This window comes from Protopterus annectens, chromosome 2.part2 (genome assembly GCF_019279795.1).
Source record: "Protopterus annectens isolate FY-2018-M chromosome 2.part2, PAN1.0, whole genome shotgun sequence".
Classification (NCBI taxonomy): domain Eukaryota; kingdom Metazoa; phylum Chordata; order Ceratodontiformes; family Protopteridae; genus Protopterus; species Protopterus annectens.
In genome coordinates this window covers 711139756-711163265 of record NC_056730.1, presented here as the reverse complement: position 1 = coordinate 711163265, position 23510 = coordinate 711139756, and the positions used below count along the sequence as shown (strand labels likewise).

The 23510-nt window shown below is 39.5% G+C and overlaps 1 protein-coding gene across 1 annotated transcript in view; it reads right to left on the bottom strand.

Annotated features, from left to right (window-relative positions):
- The window catches only part of LOC122795779 (endoplasmic reticulum aminopeptidase 2-like), a 1481589-nt gene that overhangs the window by 145148 nt on the left and 1312931 nt on the right, over nucleotides 1-23510 (bottom strand). Inside the window, exon 16 of the mRNA XM_044064110.1 lies at nucleotides 9735-9875. Within this exon, the coding sequence (XP_043920045.1) occupies nucleotides 9735-9875 (141 nt within the window). The remainder of the gene's footprint in view (nucleotides 1-9734; nucleotides 9876-23510) is intronic.

Sequence of the window (23510 nt, the reverse complement as noted above, 5' to 3'; positions counted from 1 at the left end):
ATGGTACTGTATAAGAATTTTCAACACAGATAACACAGACTACTATGCAGAGGTGTACACTAATGCCCTGCATAACCACTTAAGCAGTTGTATAAAATTGGCTGTACCTCACCTGATTAACACCAGGTGTTGCCGAAAAAACAAGCCACTCTGGTGGACCCCTAGTATAAATAGGCTATATAACAAAAGAAAGAAATTAATGTCCAAGAACAAAAAGTAACCTCTCTCTAGCTTAAACAAACACACAAATTAGAGATCTTGTCAAGTCCTCCAAAGCTTATTACAAAGCAAAAATACCTCCTTAGCTAAGGAAAATCACAAGGCATTCTTTCAGTATGTTCAAAATCTAAAAGTGAATACTCAGCTATGCGCTGAATTCATTGTGGATGGCACCAGCCATACTCAACTGGACGTAATAGCCAACCTGCTAGCTGACAGATTTGGAGCAAACGTCACCCCCCCCGTCCCCTCCAGTCATCCCCCAAAGTATACCTGCCAGTATTCATCAGACTATTATCTCAAGACAGTAGATCATCTCGGCGCACTCCAACGCAAAAAACACAGCATCAATGGGACCAGACAGCATCCCAGGTTGCGTTTCAAACAACTTAAAACATGACCTAGCAGACCTACTTTCACTCCTGTTTAACCGCAGCATGCGAACAGGCTATGCTCTGGCAGAATGAAGGACAGTAACAGTAATCCCTCTGCACAAAGGGGGACCATCAACTGACCATGGGAATTATAGGCCCATAAGCTTGACTAGTCTCATCTGCAAGGCCATGAAAAGAATCATTATGGACCTTATTAACAAGGACTAGGTAATCTCCAAACTCTGGACCCTACCCAGTTTGGATTCATTAAAGATATATCCAGGCCTGTTAAACATGACTGACTTTTTTGGGCAAGTCACCAAGGGCCTGGACGAGGGAAAGACAGTGCATACCACCTATGGTGACCTAGCCAAGGCATTTGACACAATCCCCCACTCAGGTATTTTAGCTTGTTCAAAGGTTCATAGAAGGTTACTAGGTTAGTGGCCCTACAGCCTGGACAAGCCTAGATATGCTAATCCCAGTAGTAATGTCTTTTGGCTTTTCCCAGTTAGGGGTCACCACAGCAGAACGCCAGTCTGCTTATGATTGGCAGTAGATTTTTACGGTGTCGAGGTGCCAGCCCGACGCCCAACCTTCAACGAAGGCACACCCATTCGTGCACGCACCTACATGCATGTCTTTAAATGTCACTCGACTGCGAGGAGGACATGCAGACTCAACACAGAAGGTGCTCCAGCCGAGAATTGAACCGGAGAACCTCTTGCTGTGAGGCGACAACGCTAACTGCTGCACCACCGTGGCCATCCCAGACATGCTAATCCTAATAATGAACAATTACTTTACCTTTGGTGGGGAATTTTTTAAACAGGTTAAGGGAGTAGCAATGGGTGCAAGCTCTGCACCCATTTACGCAAATTTAGTTCTGTTTTCTTGGGAGAAAAAATTAATTTTAAATTCAGAACACAATGAATGTTGGTCTCTATATTTACGTTACCTGGACAATGTTTTTATTTTATTGAAAGACAGTACCAGGGATGTTGAAAGTTTTGTGAATTATATGAATGGGATTTGTCATTATTTTAAGTTTACCTATAGGACTTCGGTTGACAGTATTGATTACTGGGATGTTACTATTTTTAAGGATTCTACTAACTGTTGTTTTGGATCAAAACTATTTAGGAAACCTACATATTCGAACACTTTTCTTGATTTTCATAGTAACCATCCCCTTCATATTAAGAGGCCCGTATGTGTTTTAATATTGATGAATTTAGAAGTCAGTTGAGTATTTTATTTAAAATATTTGAAGAGAGGGGTTATCCTTTTGATCTGATTTGTAAGTCCTAGAGGGAGGGGGTTCTTACTTTAAACCCATTTTTGGGAGTGATGCTGAGTTTATTTCTCCCAGAAATAGTAATGTCGAGAAAAAGTTTGAACACTCTATGGTCCTCCAGTATGATGGATTTAGTAAGGATGTGAAAACTATTTTAATTAGGAATTGGGTTTTATTGCTGACTAATTCGGAATTTTCACAGAAGTTGGGTGATAAGCCATGTTTTGTGTTTAAGACTGATACAAATTTTAAATATTTATTTGAGCACTCCATATTAGATAGGGGTGACCAAAGAGGTACTTATAAATGTGGTAGATGTAGTTACTGTAGATATATTTTATCAGGACAGGAAGCAGTGGTGGGAAGCCCCCCCCCCCCTCAGTTAATGCAATTAAAGACAGGTGAATGTGGTAGTTCAGGGTTGGTATATATTGGTAACTGTCAGGGCTGCCATTATTTTTATATTGGTAAGATGGAAAGAACTTTACGTCATCGTATTTAGGAACACTTGTATGCTATTAAACATTGCCATTTAACTAATGCCCTATATAAACATGCAACAGTCTGTTATAATTTTAATAAGTTCCTCTTTGGTATTATTGATAGGGTGCAGAAGGACTCATTTGGTAGATGTTGGGAGAATTTATTGGCCATGAAAGAATTTTATTGGCAACTCAGGCTGAACACTACTGCTCCTCCTGGTCTTAATGAAAGTACAAATCTGATACTCCTTAAACAAAGGGCTCTTAATATGTACTAGGTTCTGTTTTTGTGTTCTATTTCAGCTTTATGTTTGGGATTTATGGGTTAAGTGTGTTATTCATCTGGCCTTTTTAATCCTGTTTCTTACTGGTAGTTTTAGTTTATCATGTTTATAAATATTGTGTTTTATTTTTGGAGTTGTGATATTTGTTTTTATATACAACTTACATTTGTATGATTATATTTTTGGTTATTTTAGCATTAACCAATGTAATACTGATTGCTATTGTATTAATTAAGGGGTCATGTGATTTCATTCAGTGTTTTTAACTGAGTGATTTGGGTGCGTTTTTTATTCTGAAGAAGTCCTTACTGGACTAGGACAAAATCGCTTAATAAATTGGTTTTCTGCTTTTGGAGTTTGGGCTTAATATATCTAAGCGGCATATCCTACCTTAGGCGTTTTTGATTATAGTGGGGGTTTTTTTGCCCGAGGTTCACTGTGTGGTTTTTACTGTGTTCTCTTCCTGTAGTATGTTAACATTGTTGGGGGACTCAATGACTGCACCCAGTTTGCAATCATCAGCGAACTTAGTGAGTCAAAGGTTGTCTAATTTAGCCTACAGTTCCAAGAAGTAGATTCTGAACAGTAAAGAGCCCAGTACAGAACCCTGTGGTACACCACTGGTGCCAGGTCTACTGGTAGCGGTAGAGTCACCAACTTCGACACTATGTGTTCTGTCGGTGAGCCAATTGGCTACCCATCTAATGATGTAAGGGTTAATCCCCAGCCGAGAGAATTTTTCAATGATACCTGGGTGGGGGATTGTGCCACAAGCCTTGGTAAGGTCTAGACAGGTAGTATGCACTGTCTTACCTACATCCAGGTCTTTGGTGACTTTCTCAAATTAGTCTACTAGGTTTAATAAGCATGATCTACCCTCAATGAAGCAAAACTTAGTTGGGTCTAGAGTTTGACGGTCACCTATGGACTTCCTGATAAAGTCCATGATGACTCTTTCCATGGTCTTGCAGAAGAGACTGGTTAGACTTATGGGTCTATAGTTCCCAGAGTCTGTTGATAGCCCCCCTTTGTGCAAGGGAATTACTGTTGCTGTTCTCCAGCCCGCTGGGACAAAGCCAGTTCTCAGGCTATGGTTAAAGGGAACACTAAGTGGGCCTGCTAGGTCCTGTTTTAGTTTACTTAATAACCATCCTGGGATGTCATCTTGACCCACTGAGGCTGTGTTTTTGGCCTTGGAGAGTGCAGATAAGACCTTATCTCTAGAGATATAAGGCAGATGATTGGTATCTGGTATGCTTTGAGGTATGGCTGAAGGGGCCATGGGGGGTGAAGTTTGCACCACATCTACTGGCTAGCAGGTTGGTGATTTCCTCTGGTGCAGTATGAGTGGTACCATCTATTACCAGTTCTGTGCATATCTGAGCATGCCTATTAGATTTTGACATAATTAAGGAATGCCTTATGATTATCCTTAACTAGGGATGCTGCTTTAGCTTCATATTTAGCTTTAGAGGATTTCATTAGATTTTGGATTTGCTTGTTCAAGCTGAGGAGGCAATTCCTCTGCTGAGTCAGTCACCTCTTATTCTTAGGAATTAGTTTCCTCCTCTTGTTATATAACCTGATTATACTTGCGGTCCACCAGGATGGCTTGTTTTATCGGGAGGACCTGGTTTTGATGCAGTCAGGTACAGCTGAGTCTATACAGCTGCTCAAGTGTTTGTACAGGGCATCTCAGTGCACCTTTACATATGAGTCATTGTTTTCTGTGAGTGTGGGGGGTATAAAACTTTTTACACCTTCGCTTAGAAGTCTGAAGTTTGCTTTGAAAAAGTTTTTCAGTTTTTTTTTTCTTGCTCCTGTGGGTGTCCAGGTCCACTAATTACTTTGAATGAGACAGTTTTATGGTTTGACCTTACCAGGGTCAGTATCTTCCAAAGTGAAAAGTGCACCCGGGGAGTGCAGCTTCATGTTTAGACTTCTACCATGAAGCAGCAGAACGCTGAGTTAGCTTTGGGTGGATTTTGTTAAATCGAAAATTGTATTTAGACATTGCCTAAAAAAGGCACTATGAGGTAGCGAGCCTACAGGATACAGGCGCAGAACCTCTCTGGAAAAGCAGCATGGCCTGTTGACCATGTTATCCAAGGCTGACAGATAATGGATCCCCCTGGACAGACAACAGAAGTTAAGTCAGTTGTTGAAGTTGATCTTTTTTGTTTATACTGTGGAATCATCCTGGTGAAGGTAGAATGCTGCTTAAGGCTAAGGTCATATCTGCCTGGGACACATAATCTGAGAGTTCTGTCATGTCTCTCTTCATATAGTCCAGAGTTGTATGTCTCAGGTCATTCACCCCAACATGAATCATAATGGTACTTGTTGTTGCGTGACTTGAATGCATGTGTGATCTGATGGATCCTGGCACCTGACAGGCAGCTGACCGCAACCTTCTCTTTATCCAACCTGTTGAGGGAAATATGTGTGTCTCTCACTATGGAGTTGCCTATGACCAGGACATTAGGTTTAGAGGTGTTTTGCCTTAGGGGCTTATTTGCTGAGACACATTTTTATGCGCTATTATGTGTAGTGGTTTCAATTTGCATAATAGTGTGTGTACTTTATTTACATTTAGGTCATCTCTGGACTTTTGGTAACCTTCTAGTAAATACCTCCACACATGTGGGCCTATGTATAGTGTTTTATGTCCTATGGGGTGTACTTCAGAATGCTGACTTTCATATGGCCGACACCATATGATCGACATTCCGAAAGACCGACATCCTGAAATAGCACCATTTACCTGCCTGTAAACACAGTAAAACTGTGTTATGCAGGGAGGCAAGCCCCCCTGCACCCCCCACACCCCCTGCTACTTAAACATTCTCACTCCGAGGTCGCACTACAATGCAGGAAAGGGGAATCTCCCAGTCCCGCACTGTAGCAGGATCTCCGCTATCCATTGTCGGCCTTTCAAATGTTCGCTCATACGGTGTCGGCCATATGAGTTTAGAACATTTGAAAGTTCGAACAAATGAAGGGCTCCCGTCCTATGAGAAGTGTAGCGTGTGTACTGACAACCTGTTTGGTATCTGTTTTTTGTTACATGAAAGAAGTGATTATAATTTCAATCTGTACTTACATCTCTCACATAGGGTATTTGTTTGCTGTAGGAGTAAATGGTTGTCAGTATATATGAGACAATTACTACATTGCCTCAGTATTCCCATGTCAATCAGTCTGACTGGAGAAGTGATGAGGAAACTGCCTGTTCATTATATCAGTTTTTTTCCGTATGAGCTATTAGAGAAGGGAGTGGGCTCGGTTGATCATTTTTTGTCCTTGGAATATCAAGGTTTGTTCAATCAAGGGCTGGGGGTGACAGGTTTGCCAATGCTGCTCAGTGTGCAACTAAGTTGCCTTTAGTGCAACACAGAAGCTTGTGAGGGTTCCACTGACAGTTGTTTAAGGAAAAACTCTGTTACAAAGCATTTACGTCAACACATTATACCATTAACCACTGTTGCACAATGTGCAGTGATGCACAAATAGAAGTTTAAATACAGGTGAAATTCAACAGTTTTAAACTAATCTACCAATAGGAAAGTACACAATGAACCTACCTCAGCAATCCCCAGCTCAAACAAGGCCGAATCTACACTGGTTTAGTGCTTAAGTGTAACAAATACAGGCTAGATTCAGCAGGCCTGAATCTAGACTATGATATGGAGGATGAAAATTGAGTTTGAAACAACTGCACAAAATATACAGTCACAGCAGCAAAAAGCAGAAAAAATGCAGTGAACAGACACAATACAGTTTAAAAAGTGCAACAGACGTACAAAATATACTTATTTTCTTGATTTTTTTCTTGGATGACTTTAATTAAAGCAGAATCACTCTGGACCTCTGGCAAAAGATGCCAGACACTGAGTAGCTCCGATTAATTGAGCACAAAACTACGCAAATGCAAGGCTTAAATCCAGGCAAACTGTAACAGTTTTAAACTAATCTACCAATAGAAAAGTACACAATGAACCTACTTCCAGCAATCCCCAGCTCAGACAAGGCTAAATCCATATTTTTCTGCCACAAGGGTGCAGGGGAGCCTTTCTTAATGTAAGATGGGTAGTTTAGTGCTCAAGTGTAACAAAAACAGGCTAGATTCAGCAGGTCTGAATCTAGACTGTGCATCTAGGCTGAAAGTTCCGTTTGAAAGAAATGCAGAAAACATACAGTCACAGTAGCAAAAAGCAGAAAAAAATGCAGTGAACAGACACAATGCAGTTAAAAAAGTGCAACAGACACACAAAATATACTTACTTTCTTGATTTTTTCTTGGATGCTTTGGATTAAAGCAGAATCACTCTGGACCTCTGGCAAAAGATGTGAAATGCTGAGCAGCTCTGGTTAATTGAGCACAAAAACAAGGCTTAAATACAGGTGAAATTAAACAGTTTTAAACTAATAATCTACCAATAGGAAAGTACACAATGAACCTTCCTCCGGCAATCCTCAGCTCAGACAAGGCTGAATCCACATTCTTCTGCCACAAGGGTACAGGGGAGGCTTTCTTAATACAAGATGGCTGATTCAGTGCACAAGTGTAACAAAAACAGGCTAGATTCAGCAGGCCTGATTCAAGACTATGATATGGAGGATGAAAATTCAGTTTGAAACAATTGCAGAAAATGTACAGTCATAGCAGCAAGAAGCAGAAAAAAAATACAGTGAACAATCACAATGCAGTGCAAATAACACACAAAATATACTAATTTTCTTGATTTTTGTCTTGGATGCCTTGGATTAAAGCAGAATCACTCTGAACCTCTGGCAAAAGATGCCAAACGCAGAGCAGCTCCAGTTAACTGAGGCATCCAGCACATATTTACGAATGGATAAAATGAAGTACAGGTGAAAACCAAGATTTTCTGTAATCACACATTCAAATCAATGTGCCCAGTGAACCTTCAACTCCATGCAACTTCTCCAAAACCCATACCACATTCTGTAAGGCCGTTAGTTTAGGAACCTTCTATGAACCTATGAGCATAGTTAGTGGTCCTTTATAACAACTCCACTGTTAAAATGGTGGAAATGCTCCAGTGAGATCTTGATGCCTGACAGAACTGTAAATAAACAGCTACTGACACCACATACACACGCTCATAAAAGTTAAATCACTTGTAAAGCGTTATTGGCTCCATAACGTTTCCTGCATGTACAGATGGGCTGTAGTGCCACAGTAATGGTCTGCAGTATGGCAACACTGCACACTTTTGTTGCATTAGTCTCAGATGATAAAGCATAAATGAAATACAAATGAATGCTTGTATGCTTAAATGGGTAAGAAGCAAAATAAAATGAGGTAAAAGGCTCCGAAGAACCACACGAAAAGGATGCCCCTTAGGTGGAAACAGTTTAATAAACTGTTTTGAATTTTTATTAAACTGTTTTGCACCTAAGCGGAGTCCCTTTTTTGTGGTTCTTTGCAGCCTACTACCTCATTTTAGTTTGTTGATTAGTGCTGTTCACTTAAGGCTGTTCTTCCCCCTTTCTTTGGACTGTTTTTGAATTGGTAAAAAGCTAAGGCTGACAGGTATTATCCATACTGCATACAGCAGTCCCTTGCAAGGAATGTTGCATAATTTTGCTTCTAGGTGCAAGGTTGTGTGAGGAGATGAGCACCATACAGTGTGTCCTCATCATACATGTACATTCCACCACACTGCACCTTTTCTGTACTTGCACAGCAACCCCATGTCATTAACAGAGTAGCACAAAAGGTTATGACTGTTAGTTGGTCAGGGGCTTCAACCTGTAGTCTTGGTTTCATTTCCCTCTCACCACTCATACTGAATGCTTGAGTAGGTCATCTGTAGACAGTGGTCTGGAATCATTCCCAGAGATCAGTTCCAGCTCAGAATTTTAAGACCGACATAAAATACAACATGCACAAAGCCTGCTGAGCATTTCTGTCACAATACATATGACAAATGTATGGTATGAACTGTTACATTTAAAATATACTGCTTCCATTTCCCAGAGCAACCCCAGTGCCATAAATAAAAACTAAATCCATGGTTGCAATGCTGCAACCCTTTAGAATTTCATGCCTATTCTACTCCTCAGGTCCTGGTTATTCTCCACTGAGGGAAAGGACTGGCTGGGGGAAACCATCACAGAGGCAGATTCAGCAGTATTTTTTGCCTTCACTGGCATCCCAACACTGATGGTGTAGTTATTAGGCCTAATCCCTCCTATATGTGGAAGACAGACAACCTACACATCATGGAGACCGCAATGCACTTCCTGATGTGGGTGCATGCTCCTGTGCAGCTGGAATGAGACCAACTGCTGAAGTGGCTTAATGGCAAAACGTCTGTACCCCCAGAGACCTCCAGAGCTGACCTTCCTCCACATGACTGTGGCAACAGACAGCACTAGTCTGGCCACCCTCCCAGGATGGGCAGGTACATCCTCCCTGCCATCTCTGTCAAGTGTTCAAATCATGAATTAATCTTAGGTGACCTGAGGTGTAGTCACGGCTTTATCCCACTATGCTACTGAAGCTAGCTACTGCTGCAACCTTCAAAATGTATTACCTTGTCTTCCAAATGCCACTTCTAGTACCAAATACAAGGTGAATACAAATGCTACAGTGTTTTGCAACCTTTAAAATATAGGACCTCTTCCCTCCACTCCATTGCTGTCACTCACAGGGTTCACAGTGCCACTTTGATATGCACCCTACCTGCTGCAACCCCCTTCCCAGTATCATGTAGAGTAAACATTATACTCACTGCACTACTGCAAAAATCTGAGTGCTGTACTGACAGCACAGTTCATTTCAATGAATGGCATCTTCAGCAGCTACTAATACCTGAGGGTTTCTACTTCTGAATCACTTCTGAGATGTAAATCTGTCATCAGTGCAAATAAGATGTTCTCTGAACTATGTAGGGTTAGGCAGCATCTCCAGATTCCCATCCCATGAAATGGAAGACACACCAAAAGAACACAGGAGAAAGGGAGTAAGGAGAGACAGATGGATAGTGGCATTTGATCAGAACTGTCTTCAAACAAACATTATAAAGAATCATCAAACAGTACTAACGTAGCAAGAAGTTTGTCCCAGTTTTCCTTGACAAAATTCCAAGCAATTATCTGTCCTGCTGGATTTCTGGCTATTGCACCAAGGATAGCTGGAACGTCCTGTGTCTTGATAACCTTCCCCTGCATACCCAGTTGAATCAGTCTGGAAAACACAATACATATTATTTCTTAACATTATTACTAATTACAGACACTTCATATTGTGTGATACTTTCTTACATGCAAAGTTTAATAATTAGAATTCTATGTTTTTTTTTTCACTCACAGCACACTACTGACATTCAATTTTCCCCCAGTGTCAAATATACATATCTTATGTATCCAAAACTCTTTTTCTTTTCCCACTGCTTAACCGCCTGGGACATTTGTAAAACTAGAGGAGAATCTGTCACCAAGAAAACTATATTTGCTGTTCTCTTACAGCAAGCATTCATCTTCTCTACTACGATGGCTCTTATTGTCAGGGTCTCATTTATGCCAGCATCTCATTTTATCACTCTTTGCCTATTTAGCATTATCTTCTTTCTCTTATTTTAATTCGCAGCTGCTGCTAATGCCATCATTATTCTCTACTTAGCTCCCCAAACGCCATCTTTTTTTTAAAGTTCTGGACTCTGTATCTCACCATCCTGATTCTTAGTCTCATCTCCGTCTTCCAGTAATTTATATTTATGCAAGAAAATTCTCTCTACAATCTTCTTCTAATAACCTCTTTACTACTAGCACATGAAAGGGGGGAAGCAATTTAAGAAGCAAGTGGGCAGCATTGAGACTCAGTGGTTACAGTATCTTTCTCAGAACTCTAGGGTCTAAGGTTCTGTCGTGAACGTAGGTTTCTGTCAGTGTGGAGTCCAAATGCTTTCTCTGTTTATAAAAGTTTTCTCATGGTCCTCTGGTTCCTGTAGCATCCAAAAACAAATGTTTTTTTAACATCTTTACTAAATCATCATATTTTTTTAAGTACTGTTAAAACATCTTTCTCAAGTCATCCTATTTTTGAAGTATGACAAGAATAAGAACAAACGTTACTTAGAACCCAAAGGAAAGACAAACAAAGCCAAGAAGAAGGGTAAATTCAAAGCGAAGAAGCCGAACCAGGATGCAAGTTAATACTTTATTATGAACAAACAGAGGTTAAAACAAGCGCTTTCGCTCGGTTGTTACCGAGCTTTGTCAAGTTAAAATGAAGAATGCACCAGAGAGTTTAAATATGCTCTGATAGGTCGCTATTTAACTAATTAGCATAATTAATTACAAACTAAGTGCATTAAAGTCAATATAGCATTCTAACACCTAAAATCAAAAACATCAATGTGCTGTCACAAAAAAGTATATAAAAAATATCTATATAAAAATATGTGTACAAAAATATGTATTCTTTGACCAGTTCTACAAAGATTGATACAAATAAATAAAAATAGCTAACGAGTCTAAAAAACATATTAAATCAGATGTTCTAATATAGAAAACACATTCAAATACAACATTCATAAAAATACAGCATCCATGAAAAACTGAGTGGAATTCTCAAAAGTATGTAGTAAAGATACATCAAAATATTAAATATAGTAGATATAAATTATGTACAAATACAAATAACTTGCAAAAGCAAGTGGAGTAAGAAAACAGATTGCTAATTGTTGTTCCCAGAGAAATTGTTTCAAAAACTAGGAATAGTTACTTTATAATCGGGCCATTCTCAGTTTAAGGACACTACTTATGTTAATATTGTCATTCAGACCGGGGTATCTGCCTGTATCCAACTTAAGTTGCCAAAGGAGTTCTTTATACTCAAGAGTTTTTTCCCAGTCTCCTCCGCTGGCATCCGGTATCACTTGCTCTAGTACAATAAATTTAAGGTCAATATTTGGGCAAGAAAGGGAATGTTTATAAAATGCATTAGATTCTTTGTGTTTACCTATGTCGTAGAAGTGCTCATATATTCTTTTCCTAAGTGGCCTCTCGGTTTTGCCGACATAAAAACTAGAACAGGTGTTACAGAAACCTAAATACACTACTCCTTTGCTTCCACAATTATAATAACAATAAAATTTAATGTTAAAATTCCTAGAGGGAATGAGGAGAGTGGAGGTGTTAATAATGGCGTGGCACTGTTTACAAAACCCGCACTTAAAAGTACCTAATCTTGAATTGCGGGTATTGACCGGGGGAAGAGATTTCCTTTCAAATAACTCTTTAAAATTAGTATCTCTCTTTCTTACAAACTTAGGCTGTACTGATATTATGTCTTTAAATTCGTCGTGAAAGGTCAAGACGGGCCAATGCCTCCTAATCGCCTCCTCTATCTCAGAGAAATTAAGAGAATAAGTATAAATGAAACTACTCTGAGATATATCAAACACCGCAGTTGTATTAACTGTATTAAAAGGACCTCCTTTACCAAGCAGTGGAGGATATTTTATTTTTCTGTCAATAACATCCTGAGCCAGTGAGGTGATAAGTGAAAGCGGGTATCCCCTCTCAATAAACAAGGACTTCAAGAAATGTATTTCATCTAAGAAATCACCAGACGTGCTACACATCTTAGAAGCTCTAATGAACTGACCCTTGACAATGCCTTTTTTCCTGATAAAATGGATGTCCACTCTGGAAATGCAAATATGAGTTAGAGAATGTTGGTTTTCTGTATAACTTGGGAGTGAAATGCTTGGTTATTGTAATCCTTATACAAGGTGACAAGAATAAGAAAGAAAACAACCCACAGCAACATTTTCCATTATTATTTTCATGTAGTATGTTTTCTTTTTAACAACTTTCTTTCACTATGATACAAAAATTGCTGAAAATCCTATCTTCCCTTAAACCTCTCTCCTCAACATTAAACTGCATGTATTGTTCTCACAAATTCCATTTATTTATATGTATTTTGTTCCTTCCATTTTCTAAAAATAGCACCTCCAATTATTTTATCTCTTATACAATATTCATCACTTCAGTTACAGTTGGTTTAGATTTTTATTTTCATTTCACAGTATTTTTTATTTTAGCAGCCAATAGCATTAAACTTAGTGATACCTTACTAAATCTAGAACAGCTCAGATACTGTATCCCAGCTCAAAAGAATATCTTCCTTAGTTACAACTACTTGCCCCCAACCCCAACATTTCAGACACAGTACATTATATGGGGATTTATTTCAAAATATGCCAAGTCCTTACATTCCCCCAAAAATGTGTTTGCAGTTACCTTTCTTATCTCTCTTTCCCATCACACCTCCAGCAGTTTCCATCTACCTGAGTACAAATTCTCTTTAGTCTGCTAGGGGTATAAAAATACCTATGCAACCATTTTCATATAAAAATCCTAAACCCCGTGGACCAGGACTGACCTTAAGTGAACTGGCACCCTAGGTAAAGGGCTGTGAAACCCCACTGCTGCCCAGTGTCCTTGAAACACACATCAACTAGATGAACCCTGGTTTCCCCCTCCAATCTTGGATACACATCATCCAGATTACTTTTCTTTCCTCCCTTTCTCACAATTTGTCTTTTTTTTTCATTTTGTCTGTATTCAACAAATAAAAAATTAAAAAGCATCACAAAAAAATGCTAGATTTTTTTTTAAATAAAAGTTAAGCACTTTCATTCTTGTTAATCAAAAGGGTTTCATCAGAACAATTAAAAAAACACACAACTGAATTCCTGTTTTATAACACTAGTACGTCATATGATAAATACTAACCAATCAGAAATAAGCATATATGAAAAGAACGTCACATTGCTAACATTATTAACAAGCCAACTTTTAAGCAGTTAATACAAATAAAACACCATTTTGAATTTATAATTGTTTTTAAAAAGTTTTAAACAATATTATAATTTTAAAAACTATCCTAACATAGATGCATTCACACTCAGAGCACTATTAATGGAAATCTGGTTGTTTAACATATGGGCTTGCATAGCATTAAGCAGCAAGTGCCAATATACTTCCTTAGTCTCTAATTTTTCTTCCTAACCCACCCCTTTCAAATTTAGGCATCTTTTCTAGAATAAACATTTTTTAAACCCTGACATGTCAAAGGTTTACACAATGCATTTGTTACATCATTAGTCTTAAAAACACGTAGATGTTCAGAAATTCTTTTCCAAAGTGCCCTTTCAGTCCTTCCTACTTAAAATAAATTCAAGTCATACAGGTTTCCAAATACACGGTACTACAAGTACCACAACTATAATTTCCTTTGCAGGAAACCTCCCTGGGGTAGCCTTCAGCTGTTGTAGAAACACTATCTAATGTAAATCTGCATTGATTTCACATACCACATTTTTTCATACAAACATCATTTTCTGTGCTATATCAATATTACTGTCAGAGATCCTTCAAATTGTTACCCCTTTCAAAAATACATTTCAGAGCCTCACCCAGGGTACTGGTAAGACCTGCCACTTCAAAATGGAACTGACCAGTTCCTCTCAATAACCTTTTTTAAACTTATTACTGTCCATGTTACAAACCAAAATCATGGCCTTCAAATGTGCATTACCATTCCTATTTTTCTACATGGGGTTGGGGTGGGGTGTCATGTCAACTGTTGCCATCTCTCACTACTCAATTCCACTACATTCTTCAACAGTCATGCCTGAATATCACAGGTCTTCTCTCAGACAATCCATCCACCTCTTTGCTAGATGCCCTGGTTTCCTTTTACCTTCTTCCTGTCTGTCCCAAATCATCTTCACCAGATTATCTTTTTTTGTTGATGTGCCTAAACCACTGTAATATGTTCTCTTTGACCTTTTCTGCAATTGGAACTACTTTTGCTTCTGGTCTTATGTCCTCAATTCTTTGTCTGTGTGCATCCTACCACCTGTCTCAGGCACTTCATCTCCATCACCTCTAGCTTCCTCAATTGTTTTAACTTTAGTGCCCAGGTTTCTGTACCATGCAGTAATATAGGACACACCACTGTTTTATTCACCTTATTTTTCAGTTTCTTTGGCATTCTTCTGTCTTACACTACACCTGACACTCTGCACTAGATGGCTGCAGCCTCTCTGATTCTAGCTTTGACCTCCTTATTCAGACTTCCCTTATCCTCCATCACTACTTCCAGATACTTGAAACTGTTAATCTGTTTCACTGTTTTCCCTTCTATCTCAATTCTCAGCTTCTTCTCTTTCCCCCATTTGCTGCCATTACAACTGTCTTATCTGTACTCAGTTTCACCCCATGTACCTTCAGTTGTGTATTCTATTCTCCCATCCTTTACGGACGTTCTTGCTCAGAGTCTGCCTATAGTGCCACATTGTCTGCATACAGCAACTTTGTAGATCTGCCCCTACAAACTGTTTGCTAGTGTGTAGTCCATTACCAGCATGAACAGCAGTGGGCTCAGAGCTGAACCCTGATGCACACCCACCCCCACTGGGAAACCCTCTGTGAGACCGAACACTGTTTGTACTTGAGTCAATGGGTCCTTGTACATAACTTGCACTAGTACAACCAATGTTTCTGGGACTTCTATCCAATGCAGGACTGCCCAAATCAGCTTTCTTGGGACCTGGTAATATGCTTTCCCCAAGTCTAGGTATACCGAGTTGGGCTTTTTCCTTATTTCTAGCCTCTTCTCAAGTATCTGTCTCACTGCAACACTGGGACAGTTGTGCTGCATCCCGATCTGAAACCGAACTGATCTCCCATCTCACTTTCTACTACTTTGTGTATTCATTTACCAAGCACCTTCTCCAGAACTTTCATGCAATGTGACAAGAGTTTGTTACCTCTGTACTCCCCACAGTTGTGAATGTCCCCTTTGTTCTTGAACATTGGCACCTATATGCTTAAATCTCCAGTCATCTGGAATACACCTTTCTCTCCACACTGCTATGAGTACCCTCAAGAGCCATTTCTTCTGATCTCACTCAACATATTTATCATATCTGCTGTGTTCTCATTTGAGCCTGCTGCTTTCCTTGACTTCATTTTCCTTAGTGTTGTTCTTACTTCATCTGTGGCAGGTTCCTTCTCTCCTCTCATCATAGGCTGTGTCTGGGGCTGTACAGATTCTGTGGGGTTTTCTTTGCTCAGACATTGCTGGAATTATTTTTATGTCTTGTGGACTGGTGAGCAGATTGTTGCTGGCATCCCTTATGAAAGGTGTCTGACTTTCTTCTTTATCTTTCTGTCTTTGTCGTGCAGCCTGATATAGTTTCTTTGTGTATCTACTGAAACACTTCCAGGAAGCTAGTGGAGTGCATCTGATGCCTTGTTCATTGCTACTGCAACTCCTTTCTTAGCCTTTTTGTTAGCCAACCAATATTGCTTCCTAGCCTGGTCTGTCTTTTCTAACTTTCACTTCTTCCTGCACTCCTCCATTCTTTTGATGACTTCTTGGACTTCTGCAGTCTACCACCAGCTTTTCTTATGTACCTTATTTCCATACCTAACTTGGATGCATATCTGTTCTGTAGTCCTCACACGTGCTGTTTTTAGGCACTGCCCTTCTTCAACTCCATCGATTTCCTCTTCTTCTTGAAGTGCTATAGCCCTGAGCAATTCCTTGAATTGATATATGTAGAAAAACATTTTCCAGTAATTATTTGCATTTTTCCAGTAATCACACTTATGGCAAAACAAAAGAATCTCATAAGGGGACAAAATATTATGTTGTCCCACTTAATATCTTTTGATGGGGTATTTGTTAATGAATTACAAATTTTAAAAGAAATGTTTGTTAATAGAAAAATGCACTTTAGTCCTTTCAAATCAAATAGGTGATGACATTTTGGATAAAAGGAAAAGTGATTTTTAAACCCATTCTCAAGTGTGCAGAGAGAGGTGACAAATACAGAAAAAGCAATAACAATGGTAATGAGCATTTCAAGGCCACAATTTTGCCTTATAATATGTCCTGTAATGAAATAAAAAAAAAGGTTATTGAGAGGAACTGGTCAGTTACATTTGGAGAAGTAGGTCTCACCAGTACCCTAGGTAAGGTGCCAAAATATATTTTTTAAAAGGTGTAACAATTTGATGTGTCTCTTGGAGGGTAATACTGATACAACACAGAAAGGTAATGTTGGTATGAAAAAAATGGGGTGTATATCATATGAGCGAATCGCACAAATTGCAAACGCTCATAATATCGAATGTACCAGACCTCAAAGTGCTTTTTCTGAGATCGCAGTACAGTGAAGAATGGGATATTTGCCCTTTCCTCACTGTAGTGCGATCTCGGAGTTGGAATATATATTTAGCGGGGGGGTGTAGGGGGCACAGCCCCCCACAATAGGAAGTTCGAGAACCGGTACGTTCGATATTATGAGCGTTCGCAATTTGTGCGATTCGCTCATATGATATAGACCCGAAAAATGTGGTATGTGCAAGCAATGCAGGTTTATTTATAGTATTAATAGAATAGCTGAAGGCTACCCCAGAGTGATTTCCTGCAAAGGAATTTACAGTTGTGGTGCTAGTGGGGTGGTGTATTTAACAACCTACATGACTTGGTTTTCACTTTATGTAGGAAAGACTGAAAGGGGATTTCATAAAAGAATTTATGAACTCCTATATGCTATTAAGGACATAATAAATGCATTGAGCAAATATTCTTTGACTACTCAGGGTTTTCATTTTTTTTTTTGTTCTGTATTTTAGAAAAGGTGCTCAAATTTAAAAGATGAGGATGCTGGGAACATAAAATAGAGACTAAGAAACTGTACTGCCAATTGCGGCTTAATGCTGTTCAAGCCCCTGAGTTACATGACCAGATTTCTATTAATAGTTTTCTACATATGAATTCATTTATGTTAAGATAGTTGTTACAATTATACTATTCAAAAACTATCATATTTAAACATATACATGATTAAAAATGGTGTTTTTATTTGTATTAAAAGCTGACTTTTTAATAATGTTAGTAATATAGCATACTTGCTCTTTTTATATATGTCTATTACTGATTGTTTTTTTTTCATAATGCACTAGTGTTATAAAACAGGAAGTCACTGGAAAACTAAAAAATTGCTCCAAACCAAAACCAAAAGACACGGACACCAAAAGTTAGCGCTTTCATTCACTTTAATATGCTGTGAACTTCATCACATCTTTTGGTGTCCGTGTCTTTTGGTTTTCGTTTGGCAGTTTTTTAGTAAAACAGGAAGTCAGTTGTATGCTTTTTGAATTGTTCTGATGTAGTTCTTTTGATTATCAAAAACAAAAGTGTTAAATTTTTATTTAAAATTTATTTCTTGCATGTTATGTGCCAGTGTTTTTGTAATACAGTTTAGTGTTTTATGTCATTAGCATCTGTTGGGTTTATGATTCTTTCAACACATCTTAACCCAGGAAAGATTGCACTCAGATAACTGTGGAGGATATCGCTGCATGAAGGCAAGGGCCAGGGGCTGGAAGCCATATGTGTTCTAGATGCTCTGGGGTGCACTGTTGTTTTTTTAAATAATATTTTAAGCTAATAATGACTTGAAAAAATATCATGACTGAAATAAGAAATTCAGTCCAGTCTTACTCTTCAATTCTGATTTTCCTGTTTCCTTTCAATGTGCCCTACTCAACTAAGGCAACACTGTAGTAGCTGTGAAGGAAGTTTGCAGGCTGCCAGGCATGTAGAAGCTATGGGGGTTTAAGATATTTTAAGGAACATTTTATATTTTTTAACAGCTATTTTTATCAAGTGATGGTCTGAATAAAAATCATAATTAAGGGGAAAAAAAAACTGTGTTACTCTTTTAACTTTGTTTTTTCCTGCATCCTTTCAACATATCCCAATCATGACTACACTGTAATAACTGTGGGGGAAATAACAGCATTAAGCCAGGAGTATAGGGGCCACAGAGTTCTCAGAAGCCATGGGGGAATTTTAGATACTCAGAGGCACATTACAGAGCTTTTTACTAATCTTTGGATTCAAAGAAGGCCTGAAAGGTAATTAAGGAAATAAATTCAGTCTTACTTTTTATTTCAAGGAAGAAAGAAGTTGTATCCAAGGCTTATGGCTCAAAGCTGACAAAATAACAGTTCACAATTAATTAAGAAGATAAATGCTTGTGAGAATACAGAAATCTTATCTGAGAATGGTACCTGCTTCTCCACCCCTCGCCCCCCCAAAAAGAGAAAAAGACAGTCATCCTCCTCTGGTGTTATATATGAATGAAAGCTGAGACCCATCTGGACACGGTCATATATTTTAAGTTGTTGCCGTTGCTGCCATTTGTACATACATCATGCCTCCTCATCTCTTCTCCTCAAAAGACAGCCATCATCTGTTTACCTCTCTGATGTCAAAATGGGATGAAAATGCAAAAAAAACAAATAACATATTGCAACCTCTTGCTGTCAAATATATATAAACATCAAGCTTCTTTACCCTCCCCAAACTATATCCACCCAGACATATACAAACATCATACTTCCTTACCCTCCCCCAAAAGATATCAACCTGTATAAGAATCTATGTTTGTTTGTGCGGAACGTGAAAAAACGTGATCACAGACAGTACATAGCTCCTTTACAAGCAATAGTGACCCTTTGTGCACATCCCTGAAATTTGTGAGGAAAGTTAAAGAAGGAATAACCACACTGTCCTCTACACAACACAAGACATAGTAACATATGCATACATCTGATTTTGGAAGTTAAATTAAAGAAATAATGACTTCATTCTCACCCTTGCCTGTCTCACAAGCTTCAGCAAATTTCTGTGCACACCTCTGAGCAAGGTTGATTTTTTAGACTAGGTGAGGTTCGAGACAGAGGATACTGCTAAACCTGTGTCAAAATCCACTTATACTGGCTTAGGATGTGGGGGGTGCCAGGCCCCAAGCAATTCTGGAGATCTGGCTGCTCTGTGATGCATTTGATGCCTATTTTTGTGAGAGATGACAGTTTACACTGAGCAAATGAGAAGACAGGCACTACATTTTATTCAGAGAACCCAAACAAGTAGCTATAGCCATTTCTTTGTATAATTCAAACATCTGACTGTGATCAAAGAAGACAGACATGTAATGTAATGTATTTCAACTATACTCCACACAAACAGTTGCCACAATCTGAAGCATTCCAATTTGCTTCACACAAATCACAAAGCCAGGATAACGAACAAACAATAGCAGATATTAATTTTCTTTTACAGACAGCACCAACAATTATAGCTACTCCACACATATATCAAATGACTTATCAGAGCAATAGGCAAACAGCAGCTAGTCATTTTCCTCCACATACAGCCCCAGCAGTTATAGCTACTTTGTGCATAGCTCACATGACTGGTATATACATATATGTGTATATGGGTTTCTGACAAGTTGTAAGAACTGCAAATTGTCACACTGGGAAAAAAAACGCTAGTTACTCCTCTTCTTATTCTTTGAGATTCCCCGTATTGTGCAATTCTTTAACCTTTGCCATTCCCTCTAAATAATTCTTATTACTTTCCCCATGTTTCTAAACTCCATTTTAATTTTATCGCACTCAGTAGCAATTCCTTCTGAATAAATATTATCTACTCAATAACTCTTGAATCAGCTCCATAATCCATTCCTTAAAGTTCTCTCTTTTTAAAAGATAAGCAGTAAAGTGCCAGTGTCTCACTTTTATTTTATTACTATGCATCTTTATCTTAGTTGTTATTGGTGCATGATTTGATGCAGTTGCTGGCTGTGTCTCAAAGGTTTCAATTAAAAAAAGTACAATTGTGTACACTTACCATAAATGTAGATGTTCGCGTGTATTCATTGTGGCAGTCATTACATTAGGGTAGGTAATCTGCTGGCAGGTTGCCCTCAGTCGGCCTGATTAACAAAGTCTTGGGTCCTGCGTCGGTTGCTGTCCCTTCTTCCATGACATGAGGTCATCAGGGTTATAAAACATGCATCCGACGCTATTACATCAGTTTTTCTTGCCCCAGATGTCAGGTGCCCCCCTAATGGGGAGCAAATAAAATTAAAAACACAAACATATACCTCCAACCAAAAGCAAATACATCAAAAAGGCTTTTAAGCATAGTAAAAGAAAGTATAGGTATAGCCAGAGAAAAGTAGGGGGCTGGAGGGAGGGTAACCAGGACTGCAACAGTGAATACACTCGAACATCTACATTTATGGTAAGTGTACACAACTGTACTATGTTCTTCGTGTTTCACTGTTGCAGTCATTACATTTGGATAGATTCCCAAAGCTATGGTTGGGAGGAGGAGTTTATACAGCATTAGGGCCAGCTATAAGGCCCTGCAAGACAGCAGTGGCAAAGCCAGCTCTGGATTTAGAGAAAATTGGTAAATGATAATGCTTGGTGAAAGTATGTACAGAACTCCAGGTAGCAGCTTCTAGAATATCCCTGGTAAGAACACCTCTGAGAAAGGCTGCAGAAGTAGATGCAGCCCTGCTGGAGTGAGATCTGATCCCCTGGGGGATAGGTTTTCCATGGTGCTTATAGCAGAAATGAATGCAATGGCTTATCCATTTAGAAATGGTTTGTTTTGAATTAGCCTTCCCCTCTGCCCCTGCAGCAAATGCTACCAGCAATTGTTCAGATTTTCTTCTAGATTTATTCCTGTCCAAGTAGAATCTAAGTTGTCTGATCACATCCAAGGAATGCAGAATCCGTTCCCCTTTGTTCTGTGGATTGGGAAAGAAGGTTGGCAAATGAATGGACTGATTAAGAGCCGCACTGGAAACCACCTTGGGCATGAAGGATGGATTGGTCCTCAGAGATACCCTGTCCGCATGAAAGATGATGAAAGGCTCTACTGCCATAAGGGCCTGTAATTCAGACATCCTTCTAGCTGAAGTGATTGCTAAAAGGAAGACTGTTTTCCAAGAAAGAAATTTTATGTCTGCAGTAGCAGCTGGCTCGAAAGGAGGTAGAGTGAGCTTCTCCAAAACAAAGTTAAGGTCCCAGGCAAGAGTAGGAGCTCTCCAGGGTGGTCTCAAGTTCTTTGCCCCTCTGAGATACTGCCTGAGCAGGGGAGGAGACAAGAGGGGTGGTTCTGTGTTATAGTGAGCTGAAATAGCTGAAGCGTGGATTTTAATAGAGGAAAAAGACAGGTCCTTGTGAAGCATCTCAGTTAAGTATTGCAAAAGCTGAGGTAAATTGGGTGCTGCTGTGCTCATCCCTAAAGATTGGTTCCAGGCACAGAATCTTTTCCATTTGTCAGCATAAGATTTTCTAGTACTAGGTCTTCTCGCCTCCAAGATGACATCCATCACAGGCTTGCTGAGGGATGATAAGGGTGAATTTAAGTGATTAGCCAGGCTGCAAGGTTCAATGTTGGAAACTGAGGGTGCAGAATTTGGTTCTCCTGCTGAGACAACAAGGAAGGGGTCTGAGGCAGGTGCCATGGAGATATTTGTGACACACTGCGCAGGAGTGGGCACCAGTGTTGGCGTGGCCAGTCTGGTGCAATCAAAATCATTCTTAGTTTGTCCTGTTTGACTTTTAGCAGAACTTTGGAGAGCAGAGGTAGAGGGGGAAAGGCATAGACTGACAGGTTTTTCCAGCTGAAGGACAGAGCATCCACTTTCCAGGCTTCTTTGTGGGGAGTCCTTGTGCAAAACTTGTCCAACTGGTAGTTCTGGGGGGAGGCAAATAGATCTATGTCTGGGCTCCCCATTTGGTTCTCAACATGTTGAAAATCCATGGTTCCAGTTTCCACTTGTCTGGGTCCACGAGATTTCTGCTTAGTCTGTCTGCCAGTGTATTAAATTTTCCTGGCAGGAACTGAGCTTGTAGGTGCACTTGGTAGTTCAAGGTTGTGTTCCACAATGCCATGGCTAGTCTACAGAGGAGGTAAGAATGTGTACCCCCCCTGCTTGTTTATGTACCACATAACAGTGGTGTTGTCCGTCTGTACCATTAGTTGTCCTGGAAGTATGTAGTCCTTGAAGGCTGTCACAGCATTCTGTACAGCTAACATTTCTTTTTGATTGATATGTAGGTGCATTTGATTTGGGTTCCATTTGCCCTGAATGCACTTTCCTGCCAGGTGAGCCCCCCATGCATAGTCTGATGCATCTGTACTTAGGGTTTGGGCGGCAGGGGGTAGTGAGAATGGCAGTTCCTTGTTTTGGTGGCAGGCCTCTGCCCACCATAGGAATTCCAGGCGTAGGCACGGTATGATAGGAATCATTGTTTCCAGGTTGTGACAATGTTGACTCCATAGACTTTTTAAGTACCACTTTAGTTTCTTCATATGCAGTCTTGCATATGGAATTAGAAGAATGCAGGAGGCCATAAACCCCAAAGCTTGCAGTATTTGTCTTGCAGATAGCAGGGTTTTTGTGGCCACTTGTTTGAAGTAAGTTACCAAATGAATTTGCTTCTCTGGCGTGAGGAAAGCCATCTGGGCAGTTGTATACAAGTTTGCATCCAGGAATGTAATCTGTTGAGAGGGTACCAGTTGTGATTTCTTTTCGTTTATGGTGTACCCCAGACAAGTTAGAACCCTTTTTACAAACGCCATATGATTTAGAAGTATGTCCTTGTTTTCTGCCTGAATTAGACAATCGTCCAGGTATGGATATATTTGAATATTTCTTTGCCTGCAAAATGTAATAACTGGAGCCAGGCACTTTGTGAATACCCTGGGCGCAGTAGACAAGCCAAAGGGCCGTGCAGAGAACTGATAATGCAAGTAGCCTGTTTTGACGTGTAGGTATTTTCTGCAAGATTCCCTGATTGGGATGTGCAGGTATGCTTCTTTTAAATCTAGAGTTGCCAACCAGGCATCTTTGCATCACATAGGAAGTAACTGGTGAAGAGTTAGCATCTTGAATTTTGGAATGTCCAGAAAGGT